The sequence below is a fragment of the Balaenoptera acutorostrata genome, chromosome 8 (genome assembly GCF_949987535.1).
Source record: "Balaenoptera acutorostrata chromosome 8, mBalAcu1.1, whole genome shotgun sequence".
Taxonomy (NCBI): domain Eukaryota; kingdom Metazoa; phylum Chordata; class Mammalia; order Artiodactyla; family Balaenopteridae; genus Balaenoptera; species Balaenoptera acutorostrata.
Genome location: NC_080071.1, coordinates 34,711,498 through 34,737,762, shown reverse-complemented (window position 1 = coordinate 34,737,762; position 26,265 = coordinate 34,711,498). Strand labels below are relative to the sequence as shown.

Genomic DNA, 26,265 nt, shown 5'->3' with positions numbered 1-26,265 from the left:
CCAGTGATTTTCTTTTTTGGCTTAGAGATGCACCAGTGCCGTTCTGCTTGTATTACTGTAACACTTTTTTTTTTTTAATTAAAAATGCTTTATTGCTAACCATCATCTGATTCTTCAGTGAGTCATAGTCTTTTGCAGTAGTAACATCAAAAATCACTGATCACAGATCACCATGACAAATATAATAAAAATGGAAAACTTTGAAATATTGCGAGAACTACCAAAATGTGACCCAGAGACATGACGTGAGCAAATGCTGTTGGAAAACACTTTTTTTTTAAATTTCAAACTTGCGATTTACTTCAAACAGAGTTATTTTCTGCTTTTATTGAAAATGAGGGGCTTCCCTGGTGGCGCAGTGGTTGAGAGTCTGCCTGCTGGTGCAGGGGACACGGGTTCGAGCCCTGGTCTGGGAGGATCCCGCGTGCCGCGGAGCGGCTGGGCCCGTGGGCCACGGTTGCTGAGCCTGCGCGTCTGGAGCCTGTGCCCCGCGACGGGAGGGGCCGCGATGGAGAGGGGCCTGCGCACCGCGATGAAGAGCGGTCCCCGCACCGCGATGAAGAGTGGCCCCCGCTTGCCGCGGCTGGAGAGAGCCCTCGCACGAACCGAAGACCCAACACAGCCAAAAATAAATAAATAAATAAATAAATAAATAAATAAGAAAATCCTTAAAAAAAAAAAAAAAAAAAAAAAAGGTGTCCTTGTTCATACAAAAAAAAAAAAAAAAAAAAAAAAAAAAAAAAAAAAAGAAAATGAGGACAACAGCTTGATTTATTTGCACAGTTATTCTTTCATTCCACAAAAATTTACTAAGCACCTACCAAATGCCACACCCTGTGCTGATGCTGGGAATACCAGTCAAGACCTTGTCCTTATCTTCCAGGAGGTTAGGGTCTCATTGATGGACATGCATATGTAAATAATGATGTTATAGGGAATTATCACAGGAGCTTTGATACGTCCATGAGTAGGCAAACTTACAGCAGCCAGTGGGACACGAAGGAGTAGCCAGTTGTAGTGGGGCAAGAGCACAGTGAGAAGGAGGAGACAGGAAAAGTTTCATAGAAAACTAGTTATCTGGGCCGATTACAAATCTTTAGCTTATAAGTGGGTAGTCCTTCCTGATGTGAAACTATTATTTTTTCCATACTTTGCCCTAATTATGTTATTATATTCTCTGATACATTAAGGGTATGCTTTGTGATTCCTTACTTGATAGGGGCAGTGAGTTTATAATGGTCAAGTCCTATTCCACCATATTCCAAGGACTGGCGAAAATTTAAAAATATATAAGTCCTTTTATTAGATATGACTGAGGCTTAGAAAACACCTTAAACCTTAAACTTTTTATTTTTACTTAAAGTGTATACATTCATTCCCCAGTCTTGAGGTGTTGGGCTCACTGTGGGTCCTCTGATTAAACTTACTCATAGTTTTTCCTTGCGTTAGTCCCACTTTAAAAAAAAAAAAAAATTTATTTATTTATTTATTTTTGACTGCGTTGGGTCCTTGCTGCTGTGCGTGGGCTTTCTCTAGTTGCGGTGAGCGGGGGCTAATCTTGATTGCGGTGCGCGGGCTTTTCGTTGCAGTGGCTTCTCTTGTTGCGGAACATGGGCTCTAAGCGCACGGGCTTCAGTAGTTGTGGCTTACAGGCTCTGGAGCACAGGCTGAGTAGTTGTGGCTCACGGGCTCTAGAGTGCAGGCTCAGTAATTGTGGCCCATGGGCTTAGTTGCTCTGCAGCATGTGGGATCTTCCGCGGCCAGGGCTTGAACCCACGTCCCCTGAATTGGCAGGCAGATTCTTAACCACTGCGCCACCAGGGAAGCCCTAGTCCCACTGTTGATTCATTGTGTTTAGGATTTCCAGCCTCTGTTTTTCTGTAGTGGAGAGAGAACATAAAGACACTTGTAAAAGAATTATAAGTGGGGAGTTTCTTAGGCTTTACAATTTTTTTCTTCATCTTTTACCATTTTCTAGCTCACACTAATTTGACATCAATTTTTATTATTTATTTTTTAGTGACCTGCCTTTATAGAGTCTTTTCAGAAATCATTCAACTTCATTTTTATATCATTTTTCATGTCATTTATTTATTTGTTTTGAGTTTTTTTCTTTTGCACTCATTTCATTATTTTATGTAATAGACATCAACACATTTTAGAATAAATAACTGATTCTAAGGGTGCAATTCAACTGTTCTGTAATGTTTCATTTAAAAAATGTTAGTCATGACCCAGTGAATTTATTTCAACCCAGTAAATTGATATGAAGAACTACAGTTTGAAAAATACTGTTTTAAAGAGTAGTCACCTAGCATTCAGTGCACCTGGCATCAGTGGGGGTTAGAGAGGGATAGAGAGTGAAGGTTAATCCAGTTAGTTAGTTAAGCAGTGTTTCGTTAAGAGGGCTTCTACTATATTAAAATTTTGTTGGATTAAATTTCTGGGTCAACCACCAGGGTTTGGAAATCTCCTCGCACTGAAGTTTTGGATGTGTGGCTTGAGTTTTAAAGAAACCTGGCCTGGATCTAAAACTCTCAAGCTTAGAGTTAGTGCTAATGGCCCACAGAGTTCATGTTATATAGTTAACCAACCATAACTGAGCCATTTTAAGGCCATTTTTATTATATCCTTTTCTACGGATAGAACAAGGAAGTTAATTGATAAAATGTCTAAGCTAATATAAGAAAACAGTTTTCCTAGTTTGTGGCAATATCTGGGCTTCTAAGAACCTCCATTTAAGTCCTGTATTCTTTCCAGGGACACAGCACTTGAAAGATATTTGATGGTACCAGAAAAGGATATGGCAAGGAAGAATATTTAAGTTGAAGTCAAGACCTTCCTTCTTGGTGGAGCTTCCCAGATAAAAAAGGTATTGGGGGCTATCCTGCCAGAGAGCATAGTAAAGGCAGGTGGGTATTTTCCTGGGTTGATAAATGTATTTACCCTGATCTGCAGGACTAGCTCTCAGAAGTGTACCCTTTTTCAAAATGCCTGTTGTTCACGGAAGATGTGGCCAGGGAAGGATGGACCATCTTTGGCAAAATATCTGGGAATACCTGCCTGCAACTCAGGTACCTCTATCCCCCTTTAAATGAGGGCACACAGTGTGATGTTCTTCGTTTTTGAGGATGTTAGGCCTGGAACCTTAGGTTTGATGTGGAGATTGCTTGGAAATAGGGCTTGTAAGGGATATGCACTAGGCGTATCTCCTGGCTTCAAGAGCTGTTTTTCTAAACCCTGAGATGGAGCTCCCTCTTGTAGATATAGAGAGAACACAATAATGTCAGAGAGAGAAGCCAACCAGTTCTGCAAACAGGCCTAATGAGATAATCACAGTTGTGTAGTCCCCAAAACTCACATTGTCAGTGCAACTAGAGTGACGAGGTTCTCAGGGACTGATTCATGCTAGCCAGACTCACGGAAGTCTCTTGAACAGAATGCCAGTTCACAATGGGGAAATTCATCTCCAGTGATCAGGAGACTCCTGTTTGTTCTCCAGGACCCTCACTGCTAAATCCTGTGTACCTGGGGAACCATGCTAGTAACCAGAAAGTTGTTTGGTGATCTCAGAATCACATGAGAGAAGTGGATGGTCTTATGGGTTGAATTGTGTCCCCTCCAAATCCATATGTTGAAGTTCTAGCTCCTTGTACCTTGGAATGTGATCTTATTTGGAAATAGAGTCATTCATTGCAGATGTAATTGATTAAGATTAAGAGTAGGGTGGCCCATAATCCACTATAACTGGCATTCTTATAAATAGGGATGACAGAAAACTTAAGTTGTTATCAACGTAAAATATACTGTTATAGATGTAAGTTGTTATATGTAAGCCTCATGGTAACCACAAAGCAAAAACCTATAGTAAATACAGAAAAGAGAAAGAGAACAGAATATAAGCACACCACTAAAGCAAGTCATCAAACGACAAAGGAAGAGAGCAAGAGAAGAAAGGAACAGACAGGGACTACAAAAACAGCCAGAAAACAATTAACAAAATGGCAATAAGCACATACCTATCAGTAATTACTTTAAATATCTATATAACTGGACTATATTCTCCAATCAAAAGACATAGAGTGGCTGAATGGATAAAAAAAAAGACTGACCTATATGCTGTCTACAAAAGACTCACTTTAGATGTAAGGACACACAGACTGAAAGTGAAGGGATGGAATAGTCCGTGCAAATGGAAACCAAAAGAAAGCTGGAGTCGCTATACTTATATCAGACAAAATAGACTTTAAAACAAAGACTAAAAGACAAAGAAGGGCATTACATAATGATAAAGGAGTAAATCCAACAAGAATTTATAACACTTGTAAATATTTATACACCAGCATAGGAGAACCTGAATATATATAGCAAATGCTAACAAATCTAAAAGGAGAAATAGATAGCAATACAATAATAGTAGGGGACTTTAATAACCCACTTAAATCAATGGATAGATCATCCAGACAAAAAATCAATATGGCAACATTGGTCTTAAATGACATGTTAGACCAAATGGACTTAACAGATATTTACAGAACATTCCATCCAAAAGCAACAGAATATATTCTTCTCATGTGCATGTACATTCTTCTCTATCTATTTTTCAAGATAGATAATATGTTAGGTCACAGAATAAGTCAATAAATTTAAGAGGATTGAAATCATATCAAGCGTCTTTTCTGACCACAAAGGTATAAAACTAGAAATTGATTTTATGAAGAAAACTGGATAATTCACAAATATGTGGAGATTAAGCAACATGCTACTGAACAACAAATGGATCAAAGAAGAAATCTAAAGAAAAATTTTAAAATCCCTGAGACAGATGAAAATTAGGAATGTAACATATCAAAATTTATAGGATGCAGCAAAAATAGTTCTGAGAGGGAAGTTCATAGCAATAAATGCCTACCTCAAGAAACAATAAAAGTCTCAAATAAACGACCTAATTTTACACCTCAAGGAACTAGAATAAAAAGAACAAATGAAGCCCAAAGCTAGTAGTAGGAAGAAAATAAGATTAGAGTGAAAATAAATAGAGACTAAAAAAAAAAAAGGAAAAAGAAAAAAGTAGAAAAGATCAATGAAACTAAGACCTGGTTCTTTGAAAAGATAAACAATGTTGACAAACCTTTAGCTAGACTCACCAAGAAAAAAAGAGAGAGGACTCAAATAAATAAAATCATAAATGAAAGAGGAGGTGGTAAACTGGTGCCAGAGAAATGCAAAGGATCATAAGAGACTACTATGAACAATTATACACTAACAAATTGGACAGCCTAAAAGAAATGGGTAAATTCCCAGAAACATACAACCTCCTAAGACTGAACCTTGATGAAATAAAAAGTCTGAACAGACCAATTGCTGGTAAGGAGTAATCAAAATTCTCCCAACAAACAAAAGTCCAAGACCAGACAGCTTCATTGGTGAATTCTACCAAGCATTCAAAGAATTAATACCAATCCTTCTCAAATTCTTTCAAACATAGAAGAGGAGGAACTCTTCCAAGCTCATTTTACGAGGCCAGCATTACCCTGATACCAAAACCAGGATTAAGGGTGCCACAAGAAAGGAGAATTACCGGCCAATATACTTGATGAACATAGATGCAAAAATCCTCAACAAAATATTAGCAAACTGAATTCAATAATACATTAAAAGGATCATACGCCATGATAAAGGGGGATTTATTCCAGGGATCCACAAATCAGTCAATGTGATACACCACATTAACACAGTGAAGGATAGAAATCATATGATCATCCCATTGAAGGAAAGCATTTGACAAATTTCAATATCCGTTTATGATAAAAACTCTCAACAAAGTGGGTATAGAGGGAACGTACCTCAATATAGTAAAGGCCATATATGACAGGCCCACAGCTAACATCATACTTAATGGTGAAAAGCTGAAAGCTTCTCCTCTAAGATCAGGAACAAGACAAGTGTGTCCACTCTTGCCACTTTTTAGTCAACATAGTACTGGAAGTCCTAGCCAAACAATTAGGCAAACAAAACAAAACAAAACAAAACCCAAATTGGAAAGGAAGAAATAAAAATGTCACTATTTGCAGATGACATGATATTACATCTTCCTTCTTCTGTTTATGTGTTCTTTTTTCTGATGGGGCAGTGCCATGTATGATATCTCACTTTTCTTTGCCATACTCCAGTTATGTCTTACAGTACACCTGGGTTGCTCCTGCCAAGCATTTACACGTGCTACCCAGACTATTCTGTTTTAGTTAATGGAAGAATCAGCGGCAGGCTGCTGATTAAAAGAGACAAATGAACACACCAATAAAAAGCAGATTTGTGACCCCTGCCTCTCGAAATTTTGATTTGTAAGTTTATGGTGGTACCCAAGGATAATCATGTTAAATAAACATCATAGGTGCTGTTAACCTCACTGATTATCTGTTGATTTGTGCTAGATTCTTTCTTAGAGCATAATCTAAATTCCAGGTTCTGGAGACACCCAGCTTGGTCCAACCTTGGTAGGTTGTACTCTTAGCTTTAAGGACTTAGGCATTCCCCACCTAAGAGTTCAGAAGAACAGTGGGTATCCAAGCCAGTCCAATTTGTTCATTCATTAATTCAACAAATTTTTGAGCATCTGCTATGAACTAAATACTGTTCTAGGGTCTGTAGGTACATCAATAATACAAATAGACACAAATCCCTTACATTCAAGCTGGGAGTTAACAGTCAACAAATCAATAAATACACTAGGTGAGCAGTGCTATAGACAAATACAAGCAGTGTAGAAGGATTGTGAATGCAGAGAGTCTGCGGGCATTACAGTTTTCAAAGGGGTGTCCTGGGTAGGCCTCACTGACAACGTGACTTAGGTGGGCCATGTGGTTCTCCAGAAGAAGACTGTCCCAAGCAGAGGGGACAGCCAGTATAAAGTCCCCGGTCAGAAGCTGAGCACACCTGGCCTGTTAACAGAAACAGGAGGCCAGTGTGGCTGGAGTAGAGTATGAAAGGGAGGGAGGTGGCAGAGGCTGAGGTCAGAGGTTACAGGGGAGTCAGATCATGTCCTTACAGGGCATTGCAAGGTCATCGGCTTTTACTCCAGTGAGATGGGAATCAGTTGGAAGATTCTGAGCAGTGACATGATCTGACTTATATTTTTAAAGTATCGTTCAGGCTGCGGTAGGAGGGACAGGAGCAGAAGCAGGGAGGACCAGTTAGGAGATGACTCCAGTAATGCAGATGAAACGTTGATGATTGGCAATAGGGTAGTAGCAGCAGAGATGGTGAGAGGTGTTAGATGTTGGATAAAATTTGAAGGTAGAACCATTTTCTGACAGATTGGATGTGAATGTTGGAGAAGACAGATGTCAAGGAGGACTCTAATCAGGGTGAACCTTACAATTCTTGCTTGGAATGCTGAACATCTCCAAATAAGGAAGCACGTGGCAGGCATCCTATGCCCATGAGGAGAGTCAAACTGTGGGTGGCAAGGCAGAGTGGCAGAAAGAAATGGTCCCGAGGGCAGTGCTGAACCTGAAGCCTGATCCACCTCTGCACTTCAGTTACAAGAGCCAACGAGTCCTCTGTTACTTTGTTACTTGCCTCCAAAATAGGCTGATTGCTACTCCCACCCAGACTCTAAGATGTCTCTGAGATGTGCTATTTGCCTAAAGACACTTACCACAGTTCCACCAGAGCTAGTCTTCAGACCTCAGGGATGACTCCCAAAATATTCCTTCTCATGCCTCCCTATCTCATTGGTCTCTTGGCAAATTGTAAGCCCCTTAGTGCACTGTGTCAGGAGCAGGGTCAGACAGACCCGGCACGGCAGAAAGTGTGAAATTATTAGCACAAGATCCCTGTTGTTGGTAGTAGTGGTGGTGCTAGTATCACCTGTATTTTACAAAATTGAGAGCAGAGATTAAGGGATTTACCCAGGATCAGAAAGTCTTCTATTTCAAATCTAAGATGGGTTTGTCTGATGAACCAATTACAATCCATCTATCACATAGACGAGAGTAGAGCTTTTCAGGAGGAGGTCATCTGGCTGGTTGCTTCACTGACTGGCAGTATACTGGTACAGATACCACGGATCTGATCCTCAGCTTTACACATCAAGTAACTCCCGGGCCCCTTCACTCAGGGTGATTAGGCTGGAAAGGATTAATTCATATAGCCAAACTTATAAGAAACTGACGTATAGACCAGCTTGTCAGATTATCTAAAATAGGAAATATTTCTCAAACTTGAGAACTTGTAGACTCTTGAATATATCCCACTTTGAGAAACATTGTATTCGTACTTACATCATGAGACTTTATGTGATCACTTGATCAAAACAGTCAGAAATGCAAATCTAGTCTGAATGTTGGCATTGCTCTATGAAAAGGTGGCGATCCAGGTGATGCTTGTGTTAAAATTTTTGTATTATCTTTAAAATGAAAACACAAAATTTTAAAATTATTCTAAAGAATTCCTGGATCTCTAAGAATATGATTGAAGACTCCAATATGAAAAATAATGCAATAGAAGAAAGGCTTTGTTTGAAAATGGGAGCTAGTTATGTATACAGGATGCTCCAAAGCAAGTCCACTCAGGAAACCAGATTGCAGATGAGAAGGCAGATCGGTGGGTGTAGAATAAGAACAGAGGGAGTTGGCTGTTCTCAGGGAACACAGTTGTCAGTCAGACAAGGGTAGCTGGTTATCCTAACCTGCATTTGCTCTACAAATATTTTTGTTTAAGACTCTACCAGTCATGGAAAACAGAGCTCCATCTTTCTTGCCTTATGATAGAGAAGGCAAGAACAAATTATTGTTCACTAACTTTCCTTTTCCTAGACTTCATCATGAATCCATGAACCCTCCCTGCCAATGCATCATTTCTAGGTAAATAGGAATTGTGCTCTTCTCCTGACAAGGAAGGGACTTGGACCAGATTAGGGAACTCCAGACACCACGCTCTTTCCAATTAGCATGTAGCTAGTTCTTGTCATTCAACTAAAATTATGAGGGTCGCTTATATTCTATAGGAGACGGTAAAAACGACTTTTAACTCTCTTCCAATTTTGTCTACAGCAGACTCTGAGAAATCCATCATTCTTCTCAAATGACTTCTCCCCGTGTTGTCTGCCTACTCCTATTTTAAATCTGCCTTTGACCAACCCTCCCCTTTCCCACCTCCAGCCTCAACTGAGTCAGTGCTAGGAACCAGGGAGCACCCACCGCCCATTGCCACGTACTCTCTCCTGGCTCCCGCACTGGATTGGACTGGAGCCAGGTTCAGCGCTGGGCTGCCTCCAAGCAGGCTGAGAGAATGCATCCTGTTCCTGGGCAGCGATTCCAGGGGCAACACTGAATCCTCAGAGCCAGGCAAGGGCATGTAATCCCTTAGGCCACTTGGCAAATGCCTATTTGTTCTCTAGTATGGTCAGAACGGGGAGGGGCTGTGGAGGGAGCACCTGGCCAGTTTGGAAATGAGAGGGCCCTTAGGGAGCAGGCGCTGAACCCCAGGGAGCCTTGATCCGAGCATGTGGTCCTTGCTGAGCCCCCTTACCTGGTCTGCCACACCACTCGGAGCAGATGCCTACACAGGCACCACCAGTGCCCTCCAGCACCTTTCAGTCCGGCCACTGCCGCCTTTCTCTACCCTACCATTTCTCAGGAATGTGTGCCGTTCATCTTCTTCCCGAAGTCTGGAACGTTCATCCCTTTTAGCTCCTCCTCGCCAAATCCTCCCCACCATTCATTCATTCATTCATTCATTTCTTTTCCCTTCCAGTTTTATTGAGATGTAATTGACATACAGTGTAAGGTTAAGGTGTACAGCACAATGATGTGACTTACATACATCATGAAATGATCACCACAATAAGTTTAGTGACCATCCATCATCTCATATAGATACAAAATAAAGCAAAAATGTTTTTCCTTGTGATGAGAACTCAGGATTTACTTTCTTGCCAACTTTCATATATGTTAATTATATTTATCATGTTGTACGTTATATCCCTAGTACTTATAACTGGAAGTTTGTACCTTTTGACCACCTTCATCCAGTTCTCCCTCACTCTACCCCCTGCCTCTGGTAACCACAAATCTGATCTCTTTTTCTGTGAGTTTGTTTGTTTGTTTGTTTGTTTTTGAAGTATAATTGACCTACAGTGTTAGTTCCTGGTGCACACATAGTGATTTAATATTTCTATATATTACAAAAATGATCATCACTCCTCCCCACCCTTTAAAAGCCACAGCTGAAATGAGCCCTTCAGAAAGCCTTCTATGATCTACAACCAGAAAGGATCTCTTCTTTTTTTGTCAACAGCCATACCCATTTTCCTGGACCTATCCTAAAACATAGACAAAGTTCTGGTTTCTACTGTAGCTACTGAGATACATTTCTTATCTGTTCTACCAGGAAATAAGGTAGGACATGGGGGGATGTCTGACTGCCTTTGCTTTTCTCATAAGGTTCCTCACATTGTAGTTGCTTAATATTTGTTGAATGAATAATAAATCGGAAACATTGTGCACATGGTGCACAAATTACAGAAGATGGGATCCTTTACAAGTTTCCCTTCAGAAGCTGCCCCTAAGCAAGTCTTTCCTGGAGTCCCTCTAATCTCCCCCCACACCTGCAGCTACAGGGACCTATTGCAGGGGGAGGGTAGCCTCCAGGTCCTTGATCCAGCAGTAAGCCAGCATCCCTTCTGACTGGTCAGTGCCTAGGCCATACCAGTTGTAAAATATTTTGAATATCAGCGCTGCATCTAAGACAGGCAGCACTCAACCAAATGACATAGAAGAGAGAGTGTATACAAGTGCATGTTATAGCAGTAAGACATTCCCATTATGTGTGAGTCACAGGCTAGGTGTGTTGAGGGAGGTACTAGAGGGTAGGGGAGCTGGGTGTTGCTAGAAGCTGGAAAGCAGGGAATAATTGTACTTTTCGTTAATTACTTGTATAACCTTGGGCAATAGAGCACCTCTGCAGTCTGGAGACCCGAGTTCTAGTTCTGGTGCTGACACCTGCGCTTGGACCTTGGGCAGATCACTTCATCTTGTCACAGTCAATTCATCTACACAATAGGGGGATGGTTGAGGTTATAGTGAGATACAGGGTTGCTCGATGCATGTAGAAAGTCATGAATGGAACCTCAAGAATGGATAGGTCAAGGAGATAGTGCTTGAGCTTTCCTGTTGAGCCCTCCTGTGGAAGAATCTATTTCCTGCCTGTGCTTTAACGGGAAGTATTTATTGGTTCTAGACCAAGTCTTGGAATTGAGCATCTGGCAAAAGATGGAGAAAATAAACAGGGGTATTCAAACATCAGTCTGATAATGTGCCTAATAGTCTGAAGTTCTTTTGCTTGAAGCAGGAAGTGTTTCTCATCAGGTCAAATCGCAATTAAACCATGCTTTCTTTTCTCTGTAAAGTTCTTTTAAGTTCTTTGTTATTTCTCCTCTGAAAGGGCTCACAACACATTGCCAGATGTGACCAGTGAGCATGGAGTAGGTTATGTAAATGTCTGGCATAGTTTAGTTTATTATCATTGTTTTTATTACTTGGTAAAAAAAAAAGTCACTTGCTGGTTATATTTTCCTGTGCAAATAGAATTGCTTAATAGAAGAAAAGGAAATAGAGCAACTGTTACTAAATGACCCAAAAGCAGAAGTTGAGTTCCTTTCACATGAGTATTCAAAAATGTTTCAGCCACGCACTCTGGTCTTGGCAGCCCAGAATCAGGGAAGACCTGAGCTGTGTTGAGCAAGGTCAGAGTGAAGATTTATACACCAGCAGAGGAATGCGGGCAGGAGGCAGACATGTGGAGGTATTGGGGGTGAACCTTTGAGCAGAACCCCTTAGTAGCCGTGAACACCACTCAGAAACCCAGTTATAATCATGTAACAGAAACACATGTTGTGATTTTGCTAATTTCTCAGACACACATTATGTTTCAGAATTCTTGAAAGTACCCCAGGGGAGCTCTCTCTAAACTGGTTTCATTCAAGGTCAACGCCTTGGCTAGCTGACCAGTAAGATAATTTTCTAGATTTGGGAGCCATTTGAAATCTGAAAGTCTTGAAAAGAAGCATATTACAATAGCTTAGAATCTGGAAGAGAGATTACAAATTTAACAATATGCACTTAAACGTGAATTGTTATCATTGGTTAGACAGATATCAAATTTATTCAACCCATAAATCTCAACCTCTTTTTTCCCCCATAAAAGCCATAAATACAGTACCAAGTGGGAAATAAAGGCTGCTTGCTGGGTGATCGGTAAGACAGCTGATCGTTTCTCTAGCAAAGGGAATTTTTGTAATTTGTTCATATGCCGCTGCATTAATGCTAAAACTTGCTGTTGGCTACTAACTATTCCCTACAAAAATTTGGTTTCTGTTTTTAATCTTGGTAAGAGAGCAGTTGTTATTGTAGTCTTCAGAGGAAGACTGGTACCTGAGAGAGAGCGGCACTGACAGGCGGGGCCCGTGTTTTAACCAGGGGAGTTTTGTTACACAGAAAGATTTTGGAGATGGTATTTTAACACAGTTTCCCTTGGAAGATTAAGCTTTCTAATTGCTTTTGTTGTTAAAATACAAGTGTATAAAATATGTGTCTGATTAGTTTCATAATAAGAAGGCCAGTCCCCAATTCTCCTTATACCAGATATAAGCTAATGTTTTATTTTTACCTTAAGTTTGAAGAAAGACTTCAAATTTAAGTATTATAACTAACAGACAACACGGACAATTATCACTTTCAGGTCGCTTATCAATATCACCATCTCAATGAAGCCGATTTTGACCACCTTATTTAAAATTATGATACCACCCGCAACCATGATACTCTTTCTTTTCTCCATGGTACTTATCACTTTCCCATCTACTAATTCACTTTTTTATTATATTTATTGCTTATCATTTTTCTCCTTCCACTAGAAGGTTACCTTCATGAAGGCAGGATTACCCATGTTGTTTACTGATATATTTTTAGTGCCATAAACAGTGCCTGGCATATGTGTGTGTGTGTGTGTGTGTGTATATGTATATATGTATATATATATATATATATATATATATATATATATATATATATATATATATATATATAGCAGGCACACAGCAAATGTTTGTTGAATGATTGATGGACATCGATGTATCTGCACTTTCAAAACGTCTTCTGTTCAGAGAATACTACTAATATCCAAGAACCCTAAGGTGCATTTCTTAAAGGCACAACCCCTGTGGGTGCATGTGATCAAGGTGTAGTCAGAGAACTGATGTTGGACACAAGTGTTTGATGCCCCAGTTGCTCTTTGAGCATTTACCAGAAGCAGCTGAGTGCCAAGTCTGTATAGGCCATAAGGACAAATCTCTCTCAGTGACTAGAAAGTCAAGACAGTATGTATTTGTGAAGTGTTCATTTCTATGTACCCAGTGCTGAATCCACTGTGAGGTTCTCCCGAAAGGAGAAGGCCCCATCCTTGTTCTCAACAAGCTGGCCATCTGGCTGGGGAATTTTCTGTAGAAGTGGCCACCTATGGTTCATAACTCTTATTAGCAAGAGGATCCACCTAATTTAAACCAAAGAACTGCTTCAATTTGAGGACTTAAAATCTCAAGTCAATGGAGATCATTAAAAGTACATGTAACCATTTGCTTAGACCGGTAGCCAATTCCTTTGACCTGGTATCCAAAGATTTTTAAAGGTAATTGTTTGTACAGTGAGGCTTAGCTGAATATTTTCAAAGTATCTCCATATCAGAGTGCCCTGGAGATGAAGAGAGATTGTATGTTTCCCTGCTGTCCTCTGCTTGCTGTAAACACCTCCGTCTCTTGTCTAACTAAGACACAAGTCTGTGCTTGCCTCTTACCCTAGCTCACCAATCAGAGCCCCCAGGTCCTCCTTAGTGAGTGCCCCAGTGTTCATCGTCTGCTGGTCTCACTGTCTCTGGTCTCTCCACCTCCAGCCCCTGCTGCTCACTGGAGCCAGATGAATCCTTCTAAATCATGGCTTTCACCTTATCGGGTCCCTCTTTAGGAATTAATTTTACGACATGCATAGGACTAAATCCAAACTCCTCACGCTACAGTTTTCTCCCATCATATAGTTCCACCTGGCTTAGATGACCTCAGCTCCTTGCCACAGTGAATACTGTGCTCCAATCTGGTCTCTTTGCTCTTCTTTCCCCTTCCACTTTCTCATTTTCCCTTTCCCAGCCCTTGCTCTCCATCCTTGGACCCATCTCCTTGTCTTTATTTGTACTGTTTCTCATTCATTCATTCTTTAAATAGATATTGAGCATATACCATATATGAAGCAGTGTTTTGTGTCCTGGGGATACAAACTCAGCGATTTGGATTATGCCGTCTTCCCTTCTTCCTTAATCCAAGGCAATCCAAACCATACACTGCCCTCAAGCGCCAATTCAAGCCTCACCTTCCTAAAGGTTTCCTGATTCACCCCTCTGGACAATGGTAGGCAGCTGAGTATAATGGTAAAGAGAAAGGGCTTGGGAATCAGATAAATCTGGATTGGAATTTTTTGTCTGCCACCCAATATCTATTGACTATTAGGCAAGTTACTCAACCTTTCTAAGCCTCCTATTACCTCATCTATAAAATGGGAATCATAGTAGCTCATGGGCTTGTTGTGAGAATAAAGAGAGATAGTAGTCAATGGTGATGTTGCTGTTATCTTTTTCTTCTCTGAAACTTTATAGCAGATAAATGATGCTTGGTCACTTAAGAATGAGTGAATATTACTTGTAGTGTTTTTGTGTTTCATGAAACTCCTTCCTCATTCAGCAGCACTTAACAAGTGCACAGTGAATGTAGGTACAGTAAGAGGACACTTGGCTGTCTCATTGTCTCTCCTATTACGTCCCCAATTCCTCAGGGACACTGGCTTCTGGCTGTCCTTCCTATTACCACCTCCTTGTCAAGATGAACCCTTTGTGTGGACTGAAAGCCATCAAGATAGAAATGGAGATGCCTCTATTTGATCTGGAGCTAATGGGAGAGGGAAACTTTTACAAACTGAAGGGTGCCTGAATTTCCAACTAGTGTTAAGTGACCATAGCAAAGTATAACCCATGGCTGCAATTTGCTCTGTCAAAGATGGAATTAAAGGTAAATTTGAAGTTTCACAACATAGTTCTCTCTATTATGGGTGCTGCTGTGCATTAAAATTGTCTGTGTGAGGCTCACTGGGATGGGCAGAGATTCAATCACTGCTAATGCCTTAAGGAAATGAGCTGGCGAGAATTAGGGTCATTCATCCCAATTGGGGCAAGAAAGAGTACCAGGAAATGTGTTTTTCAATCTTGACATCTTGCCAGCTGGAGCTAGAGGGAAATGTTTTTTTGAACTCATTGAGCAGCCTACTCACAAATCACAGAGATAGCTGCGCTCAACGAGAATAGAGAGAATTTTTATGTGGTCTAGTTAAAGATGTGCACCACCCATTCAGAGGTGTGCAGAGCACCCCTTAAGGACCCTTGAAACCAGACCACATCACTGGTAGAAGCCCACTTTAGCAAATGCCATGATAACTGGTTTTACGCAATGAGGCTATTTACATATCCTCAGTAACAGTTTGGACTAGTATAAGAAAAATACAATATAGCAGATGTGCCCACCAAATTCTGCATATTTAGCCATCAACTGATAACTAAGATACTATCTACTAGGTATAATATTTAGGTGTGGTTAAGTAGTCTTAAAAAGAATAAATATTCTAAACAGGTTACAAATCAACTTTGCAGTTTTCAAAATAACTTTCATATGATCTCAACTGGTTCTTATGACAACTTTGGGACAAGGGCAGCGTAGATAATTATAACCATTTTACAGGTGAAGAAAGAGAGAGGTTAAATGATTGTCCAAGGTTACAAAGCCTCTAAGTATCAGAACTAGGATAAGACTCCTCATAGCCATTATTATTTTTGTTATTATTATCATGCTGGTTATTATATTGACTCCCTGATATACTTCTCTGTCTTTTCTGCTCTCTTTCCTATACACAGAGATTTCTGGAATGCACGTGCCCCTGAGCCGCTCTATCTCCTCTGGGCTGGGGAGTAGGGTGTCCCTGACTGGGTCCTTGGCTTTTACAGGGGCAGATGGGGCTGGAAGCCTGGGCTGGCCCGGCTGGCTCAGTTTCTCATTTTGCCTGGGGCCAGGCCTGAGTGGGATGGTTAGAACTGGAGCCCTTTTTACATTTCATGTTTTTCTGGTTTCTAAAAACAAAACAGGGTAAGAAACCCCTCCAGCAGGAGTGCTTGTTCCAGGCAGGGCGTTCCTGCCAGTCTCCTCCTGTAGGAGGACCTGCCTTTGGGCATTCCTATTCCCTTTCCTTGGTATGTGATCACTCTGATAAGTTTTAAAGATACATCACATTCAGTGTCCAGGTCTGACTGTTAGATTAGAATGCAAATACAGTAGGTTACGTGGTTTCATTTCATTAAAAAAACACTGTTCTTGAAGTTGGGAGGTACACATGTTTACTAATATCATGCTGAAGCTCTAAGAAGGGACCGTCCCCCAGCCCCAGAGGAGTCAGCTGGATGGCTTGAGTCTGGAAGGAGTCGTGGTGACCAGCACAGGCTGACACATGCTGGTTTGGTGGGGCACAGCTCAGCCTGGCCTCTGGAGGTTCATTATCTGAAACAGAGATCATTCACTCTCATTTGGTCATTGCTTGAACTTCTTTTGGAGGAAAACAAAAAAAAGAAACACACCCAGAATTTGAAGTAATGGAACTTCATTAAGTTGGAAGCACCAAGGTCGTGTGAATGGGGAGGGTTTTAATTGAACAAGAAAATGTAAACCCCTGCTCCTTCCTAGCTGGAACCCATCCGTGTTGCACATCTGCATTAGTCCTGCAGCCCGTGCTTTTCACAATTGTTTCTGAGGGCGAGGACCTGAGTTTTGGATGCTCACTAATCAGAACCGTGCCAGGGGAAACCCAGAAACATTTAGCAACTCTACCCAGAGAATGCAAATAGTCACCCGCTCCAGTTCAGTCCCCTTCACACAGCCTGGACACAGTTGACTCCAGAGGCTGCGGGGGAAGGCATGGCCTTGAAAGTCTCTTTCATAGGCGGTAAGCTCATGCTTTCCCACATAAACCCTGAGACAGCTGGGGAGAGAGAGATTGGAAGAAAGACGGGGAGAGGCAGGGAGACCTTGGCTGTATAGAAGAAGCCAAGAGCACAACAGCAGCCGTCAACGTGCCAGAGGGAGGCTGGCAGAGAGCCAAGAATCTCTGAGCGAGAGCTGAGCAGCAGGGCAAGCCCGTCTCCCAGCACTGGTCTGGCCTAGAAGAATCAGACGGTGCCCACCAGTTGCCTCAGCAACCGGGGGCTGTTGGAAGCCCCGGGGGTTTGTTAGAACTCTGGGCTCCAAGGAGGGGCCTCCTTATTCTTTCCAAACTGTGTGGTGAGCAGCTGGAGGGTCTGAAGTGGCCGTCATGTTTGGGGGCTTCTGGAGCCACTTGACCCAGGCCAGCTGAGTCCTGTGACCAGGAGTGGGCTGAGTCATGGCAGCAGCTGTGTGTCTCTCCAGCTACGATCTGCATGTAAAATCATACTCGTTATTGTATCCTAACCTTTTCAGCATAGATGTGACTTCATTTTTAAATTGCCCTCTTGCTGGCTGGGGATTGTATTCTTTTCCCAAGTCTCTGCATCACAGTTCCTGAGTCTCCAGTGTCCTCCATAACTTAGTTTTCCCCCTCTCCTACCCAGGCAGGAAAGAAACAGAATTATGACTCCTAAAGTATCTCATCCTCCAAGTCCTGAGAGAATCAGACGCTGGGGAGAGGAGGTGGCCTCATGTACACCAGCTGTGTGCCGTCACATCCAGGGGGGCCCGGAGGACCACCAAGGCCAGCCTCCCCCATGCCCTGGCACCTGCTCTCTTTTCAACCCCTTTCCCTTCGAAAACTAAACTGCATTCCCTAGGCTGTGGTACTCTATTTCCTGGCTCCCAGAAATCTTTGGTGTGAGAACAGGCAGAGGAATCTCCTGGGGTGTATTTGGAAGGAAGGGAGTAAGCTCAGGGTTGGATAGCTTCCACGAACTAAATCTTAACCCTGCTGCACAATGGAATCATCTGGGAGCTGTTAAAAAATTGAGACTCTCAGGCCCAGCCCCAAATTCAGTGCATCAGACTTGCACAAAGTTTTTGTTTGTTTGTTTTCTGTTTTGTTTTTTGTTTGACAAAGGTACTTTTTGTAACCATTCCCAGGTGGCTCTGAGATGCAACCAGGGCTGAGAACCACTGATGTAAAGGTGAATAGCCTGGACACGAACACAGTCAGGGTTCCTGTGTGCTACATAATGGGTCCAAACCTTATTCGTCTGCAGGAAGTCCCTCAGTTTGGGCCAGTCAGGCAGCTGTACTTGCTGGTGAAGACCTCTTTCTTTCTCTCTTTATCTACCAGATACCTCCTCTAACTTGTTCTAAGCTTGAGGGAGGTGATCCTGGGTAAAAAGAACCCAGTTCCATGGTACCATTATAGTAAGAGAGCTTTTGGAAAGTTAGCAGAGGAGGAATACAACTTCAGAGCACTGGGGGGAGAGGGAGTGGTTTGCTGTTTTTTTCTTTACATCTAAAATAAAACCCAGAGGAGGGGTGGGGCAAAGACAGAAGGAGGGAAGAAGCAGAAGTGAAACAGCAGATAGAGTCATGAACGAAAATGAGAGAATCCAGGAAGATTACCACCCCTACCCCTCACCCCCCCCCATACCTGTTCTTAGAGAATCTGAGAAGGTGGGGCTTTTGACTCTAATAATTAAAATTGCAAATGGCCTTCCTTGAAATCTGTCCTAAAATTCTGAATAGCTGTAGCTCTGGCAGCTGCTTTGGGACAGTTATTTCAGTGTCCCAGAGGAAAGATATTTTGGGGTTTAGTCCTTGCCAGAAATAAGAAGCCAAGGGAAAAGGAGAAACATTACAGAATTTCCAAAAATATTTTGATAGCAATGCAAAACTTTGTGGAGGCTTAAAGAAAAGTTAGAGTACACTCATTTCAAGAATGCCTACTGGCTTTGTATTTTGGCTAGTAGATTAATTATGTTATCCTATGTTGTCATCTGGGGAAGGGCAAGTTCACAGATACACATGTGGGAGTGCGTGTGTAAACGTGTGTATGCCATATGCCTGTGTACATTTATTTATACATTTTTACTGTTATGATTTGTGTATATGAAATAAATAAGTTCTATTTAAGTTTTAAAATAACATATAAAAGAACTTTTCCTATTTGGAAAAGTGAGGGAGATGACATCAGGTTCTAAGTCTGGCAGGAAAATGAAATAGGGAAGGCTTCAGCTAGTGATGTAAATTTGGACTACACATCTCAAGAAACCAAATATGACCTACCTACCTATGGTCCTCAGGGCAGATGTGGGCCAGTGCTGCCTGGGCCATATGTGGGGACCTTTGGTGGGCCTGCTGGGAAGTAATGTGCTCCAAATAAAGCTTGATGTTTTCCTCCTCCAGCCCTCTTCCCTCTACCTACTCCTGCTTCTCCTGCATTGCCTAAGCAAAGTCACTCCTTTCCAGTGCATCCCGGTCTTAGTGGTTAAAGGATTTTGTTCCTCCCCAGTGGCCCAGCAGTAAGGCTATTTTGTGGGTTCTTATTTTTAATGGGTTTAAACTATTAGTTGTTCTGTAGTATTTTATTTGTTATAATGTGCTCATTTTCTCTACAAGTACCCAAGGGCTGTGTTGCACAGGGTGCAATTTTAAAAATAAAATAATTATGCCCTGGAGGTTGGCAGATGTGGGCTTAAGAATTATTGCATTGTAAGGGCATCCCTCAGTTATGTGCAGACTCATAAATATCTGCCCATCAGTCGGCTTGTCTGGGCAGCCAGATCTGTAGAATCTGTTTGCGATCAAAAGTACTAAAAATGGCAAAGCTTTGTTTATCTCAGCAAAGAAGGTCTTCATGCAATTTGGGACCACGTAACAAACGTTTCTATGGTGTAAAATGAAAGCAGAGGATCTGATGAGACAAGATTTTCCTGCAGTCAAAAGTGTGAGCCCTTTTGTTTTTGTTTTTTAAAATATTTATTTATTTATTTGGTTGCATGGGGTGTTAGTTGCAGCAGGCGGGCTCCTTAGTTGCGGCTTGCTGGCTCCTTAGTTGCGGCAGGTGGGCTCCTTAGTTGCGGCAGGTGGGCTACTTAGTTACAGCTCCAGGGCTCCTTAGTTGTGGCTCGCTGGCTCCTTAGTTGCAAGCACATGGGCCCCTTAGTTGCGGCAGGCGGGCTCCTTAGTTGCAGCATGCAAACTCTTAGTTGCGGCATGAATGTGGGATCTAGTTCCCCGACCAGGGATCGAACCTGGGCCTGCTGTGTTGGGAACACAGAGTCTTATCTGCTGCGCCACCAGGGAAGTCCCGTGTGAGCTCTTTTGAAGGATGGGCAGCTAATACTGATTCTCACTCTGCTCCAGCACTCAGCAATTGAGTAAATAATATCTTATCTGCTCCATGAAGTGTATATTAGAAAATTCACCCCACTGGCTCTTTTTTTTTTAAAACTTTTCCTTGACAAGGGAAAGAAATTGTATTTTTCATTTAAAAAAGAAAGAAAAGTTATTTTTATTCGTATGATTATACCTGTAGGAATTTGTTTTGTTTCTTTGAATTTTAAAATTTTGAGGGCTTCCCTGGTGGCGCAGTGGTTAAGAATCTGCTTGCCAATGCAGGGGACACGGGTTCGAGCCCTGGTCCAGGAAGATCCCACATGCTGCGGAGCAACTAAGCCCGTGCGCCACAACTACTGAGCCTGCGCTCTAGAGCCCCCAAGCCACAACTACTGAGCCCATGTGCCACAACTACTGAAGCCCACACGCCTAGAGCCCGTGCTCTGCAACAAGAAAAGCCACCGCAATAAGAAGCACGCGCACTGCAACCAAGAGTAGCCCCCGCTCACCACAACTAGAAAAAGCCCGCGCGCAGCAACGAAGACCCAACGCAGCCAAAAATTTAAAAAAAAAAAAAAAAAAAATTTTGATGTTGGTAACATGCAACCATCGCCCCTGCCCCCACCCCCAAACAGAGTTGCAAGTTCATATTGTTGCTAAATTTAAGATTGAGTTTAATTAGGAAAATTCTCAAGTTGAACGTTAATTGGCAATGATAATTAAAATCTTATAGTTCTTTACAGTTTATAAAAAGCATTCATATGCTCGCTCATTTAATTTTCGCAACATAGAGAGGAAGTTGAGGCAGGTTTTACTCTCTCTACTTTATGGCTGGAGAGGTCAAGTCTCAGGAAAGTTAAGGATCTTGTCCCAAGTCATAAAGCTGGCACATGAGGAATGTAAGTCTTCTGATCCCAACCCCATGCTCTTCTTTAACTGCTAACTGATTAGTCTGGTAAGGACTGTTAAAAACTAATGAATTAAAAAAAACAAAAAACAAAAAAAACTAATGAATTATGTTTATGTGCCTTGAATCATATGGTTTCTTATTAAAGTTTTAAATTTTGTGAGGATTCTTTAAAAGAAAATCTCAGAGGGTAGGCAAGCTCAAGCTTCCTATGGCTTCAGCTCCCTCTGTCCCATATTTGTCAGGTTTGTTGGCTCAAGCAACTGTTTTTCCTCATCCCAATTTTGAATGAGATCTAGAAATATTCTCTTTCCTCTTAGCGGAGTCCAGTCCAGCTGTGACAACATTGGACCCTTTCAAAATTGGCTCACCCTAGTAAACTGAGAAAACAGTTGTAAAAACACATACATGGATTAGTTTATGGAACACAGATTTTTAAATTTTAACTTAACTACAGTCTGGCCAATAGCTGCGTTAGCTTTCAGGACAGACACCCAACTCCAGTTCCTAGGCCTTGCTTTCATCCTGTATGGGGTGCTGGAGAGGATGTGATGCCAAGGTACTCAAACACATAAGCTAGGGTGGATTTCAGGTCTGACAAAATAGTCAGTCCTCCCTAGTATTATTCTTCAAGTGTGAGCTGTGTCTGAGTCTGTCCTGCTCCACCTCTGTTCTATAGTCACTTTTGGCTCTTTTGGCCCATTTGATCCCAAGAATTATGTTATTTATCATATGATAGAAAAGCACTAGACTGGGAGGAAGGGGCCAAGGGGCAAGACGAGGTCCCCATGTGTGACACTGGCAAGTCACTTTGCCTTTCTGGGTCTCAGTTTCCACATCTGAGAAGTATGTGGGTTAAACTGGATATCTGTCGTATTTTCCCCAACCTTTGTCCTGGAAGTCTCTCTCAGTAATCACAGATTTCCAATGGTCAGGCTGAGGTGGTGAGGAAAACGGCATGTTTAAATGTGCATATGGGAGAGGGTCAAGTTGCACCTGGGACCCAGAAATGTAGACCCTGCTTCTCTAAAAACTTAGGGAGCTGAATACAAACTCATTTGGGGTCCAGAGATGCAAATAACAGAGACAAGCAAGATAATGACCGCTAAGAGTTTAGACCTAGAGAAGATGCAAAACTACCGCAAGGATTGACAGATGATGCCCAGATAGGACTCTTTGCTGCTGGGATGTAAACTTCACAAGGGCAGGGGTTTTCGTTCTGTTTAATGATGGATCTCATACCTAGGCACTCAATATATGCTATTGAATGACAAATGAATACTTTAAACTTGTGATAAGCTAAATAAGCAATGTGAGAATATCTAATTTATCTAACTGCATTCACCCCAAAATGCCCCCTGTGCCCTAGGGCCGATCTCTGGATAATTCTGAATCACTAGCTAAGCTACTATTCATGTAGCCACTAATTGGCTTGGCCTTTCCTCCTCTACTTGCACTTTCTCTGGTGTGACCCTTGCCTGTGGAATGGTTGGTCTGACATTTATGGCTCTGCCCATCATCAGTTAATAAATTTCCCCAGAATAATCATACTGTATCAATTCAGTCATTAAGCTGAAATGGTTAGCAAGATCACACAATCCTCCAGACTTTGATTGTGGAGAACTAAGGGTATGGTAACGTGTGGGTGGATATGTAAGTAAGTAAATATTAAACTGAGACCAAGAGGAGAAAAAGAGGAGAGAGCTGCCCTGTCTTTGCGCGTGCCTCTCTCTGATAATCATGGGTGTGCTCAGAGCAGTTGAAAAATTCTCTGCTTGGCTTGTGTTCCACTCTGAAAACAGATTTAACTTTTTGTAAAACAATTTCATTAACATCATTGCACATATAATAATGGCAGTCAGGGTTTTTTGAACACAAGAAAAGCCTGACACAAATAGGGAACAATCCAAATAGGGTAACAGGGCTAGGAAAAACCTGGCAGCTCTTGCAAAACCTGCATGGAGCCAGGGCCAAAGCTCTGAACTGCTGTCCAACCACACCTCCTCTGAGGCAGGGCTGTTTCTGGTTCACACTCTTCTTCCTCAGGCAGGTTCAGGCTGTTCTCTTTGGTTTATCTCCTCTTTATAATCCAGTTCCACAACCTGATGATTTTGCTCTTCTGCTTAGTTCCTGTTAATAATTGCTTTTTTCTTTTCTACCAACCTCTGTTCCATCTGAGTCTGTGTCTTCTTATGAAAGATTTCCTCTTGGGTGTGTTGGCCAAGGCACTGAACTCATTGGTTAGCCCCGTGTGTTCCTCCCAAGAGGCACGTGGGTTTACCTAGTTTGAGTTATACATGAGCCTTGCCCTCTAAGCAATTTACAACCAAGTAAACAGATAAAGCAGGTGAATATTGGATAAGGTGTAAAGAAGTAAATCAATTAACTACGACAATATAAATTACAAGGAATACATTCAAAATGCATAATTTACAAGAAAATAGGGTTAGTTGCTTTTAGTAGAGAGAGTAAAAAAGTCTGGCAGATAGGATGGATTTGTGATCTGTTCATTCCCTCATCCAGTAATAACTAAGTAAATATGCTATGTTGGACATGGTAACAGAAAGAGGATGGGTAAGACATGATTCCTACTCTCAAAGGTTATAATTTGTAGAAGAGACATGATGTGTGCACATGCCTATCTAAATTACAAGGGGGAAAGTGTTCAGTGTTTCGAGAGGTACACCAACAAGGCTTAGGCAAGGGAGCAATACATTTTGGTTGGGTAGGAGGTGCGGGTATTTGAGGTGGGCTTGAAGCATAGGTGGGATTTCATATTTTCAATGTTTCACCAGGTCACTGATGCCTCAAGGTAAAAATAAGTCATGGTAACTGAAAAAACAGTATTTTTCTGGCTTTGGTCCAAATCTACTATAGTGGCGTGCTAAACCCTACCCAATCTGCCTGCCCCAGTATTCTTTTGGCACTTGCCAGTTCTTAACCATTTGAGAATCATATCCTCTTTTCAGCATCTGAGAAACTTATAGAACCTATTTCCAGAGAAATAAACATATATACCCAGTTAGTTGCATGCAGTTTTCAAGAGTTCATGGACCCTTGCAGCCTCTTCTTGGACTCCCAGGAGTCCATGGTCTCCAGTTTAAGAATTCCTGATGCAGACAGTCCCTGAAGTGTGGACGCCATCAGCATTCAGAGCTACACAGCAGGGTCCTGCTGGCAATGCGTCGGGAGCTGTCACATACGGAAGCCACACTGTATTCTCTGGATTCCTCAGTGCTCCTGGTGCAGGCTGACCTGTGTAACTCCGAGGGCCAATTTTGGTTCCAAAGCAGTGCTCCTTGCTAGTGTGCACCCATGTGTGTACACACACACACACACACACACACACACACACACACACACACACTGTCAGAATGGGGAATGCATTTGTGCAGGGTGTACATATTTTTAGAAGTTTCCCTGGTGATTCTGATACCTGTGATGTGTCCCTCCACGCTCACTGCCTCAGGATGCTATTATCTGTGAGCTTCCTCCATCCCTTGTGCTGAGAAACTCCTGCCCGGCAAGTGCATCAGACATGCCTAGACAAATCTGAATCCTGGCTCTGAGCCCAGCCTAGGCTCAAGCTGGGGCATCCCTCCACTCCCCTTCCATGCTGAATTAATATCGCAGCTGGATGGCAAAATAAGGTCACCAACAAGGAAACTCTCGAAAGCAGGCAGTTTACAAGTGTTAAAATATTTCTCTATCACAACTTCCTTGAGCAGGAGCTGGGCTGGAACCTTTTAGAATCAGGGATGTGACCTGGGGTTGTTGGCTGAATGTTGAGTTGTTCTGATCTGCAGCTTCAGAATTAGACTGGCTTCTGGGAGTAGTGAGTAGGTTGGGGTGAAAACCACATCCCCTTTCCTATTTTTAATACCATTGAACATCAGTGTGGTATCTCCCTCAGGACCAAGGCTGGATTACCCGATGGGCAGAGTAAGCATGTGCTTCAGGCACCAGCAGCGCCCTCTCCCAGTTCCTACTCCCACTTTAATCAAAGCTACATGGGCTCTTGTCCCCATCAGGATCCCCTTCTCAACTGGAAAGGGCAAATCAAGCAGAACTCTACTCTGGGGGTATAATGGTACCTCTTCATTCTGGAGGGCAATCTGTATCTCTGAAGACTTGAGGACAAACACCTAGTTCATATACCCCAGTACTTCCCAGGAATTTCTACGTTTCTAACAGTGACTCACAAACACCCACTCTATCTGGGTATTGGGTCAGGCACTTCAGAAAGGAACCATTTATGGTGAGTTTGTGGTAGGGAGATATCCTGGGGAATGTGTGAGGAGGAGGCCTTCCTGAGACCCCTTGATTCACAACACAAAAGCAACTATGTCTACTGTCTTGTGAACCAGGCCTTCTTCTTGCCTTATGTTTTTCTTTTCTATTTGTTTTTTCTTGGCTGAAATTTAATGTAAAACTTTTGCTGTCTTAAATGTTTTCATTAAAAAAAAAAAGGGGAGGGGGAGAAGAAGGCTTTAAATCTTTCTGGTTCTTTCTAATAATTTTCAGTTCTGACATTTGCCTTGAAATTGCCATGACTTCAGGCAAGAGGAAGGGGAAGCGGGAAGAGAACTCCTGGCCTCCCTGAGCCTGACTTCGGAGCCCAGGCTCTCCTCCCTGTGCAGAAGGAGCCAGGAGCCCCAGGGACGGACTTGAAGGCAGGGGTGCTCACAAACAGTGGGCTGGGGATCCTTACTCTGCACAACACTAAAGCTACTAAAACAGATGATTTTGAGGTTTGGGAGCTGATTTGTCTTAAGAGGTGGGCTTTTTTTTTTTTTCTTTAAATTTTAACTGAGAGTTACTACTATCTTTGGAATTTATTTCCTTGGAGGTTGGTGGCAGCCTGAATTTGGCAGTGTTCAGGGCAGTGTGCTTTTTTTTTTTTTTTAATATTTATTTATTTATTTATTTATTTATT

The 26,265-nt window shown here is 42.1% G+C and overlaps 1 protein-coding gene across 2 annotated transcripts in view; it reads left to right on the top strand.

Annotated features, from left to right (window-relative positions):
* SP3 (Sp3 transcription factor) overlaps window positions 1–26,265 on the top strand; it is a 104,806-nt gene that overhangs the window by 2,038 nt on the left and 76,503 nt on the right. For both annotated transcript variants that reach the window (XM_057550835.1, XM_057550836.1), the window contains exons 2-3: window positions 2,761–2,872; window positions 2,959–3,074. In XM_057550835.1, the coding sequence (XP_057406818.1) occupies window positions 3,011–3,074 (64 nt within the window). In that variant the 5' untranslated portion in view covers window positions 2,761–2,872; window positions 2,959–3,010. The remainder of the gene's footprint in view (window positions 1–2,760; window positions 2,873–2,958; window positions 3,075–26,265) is intronic.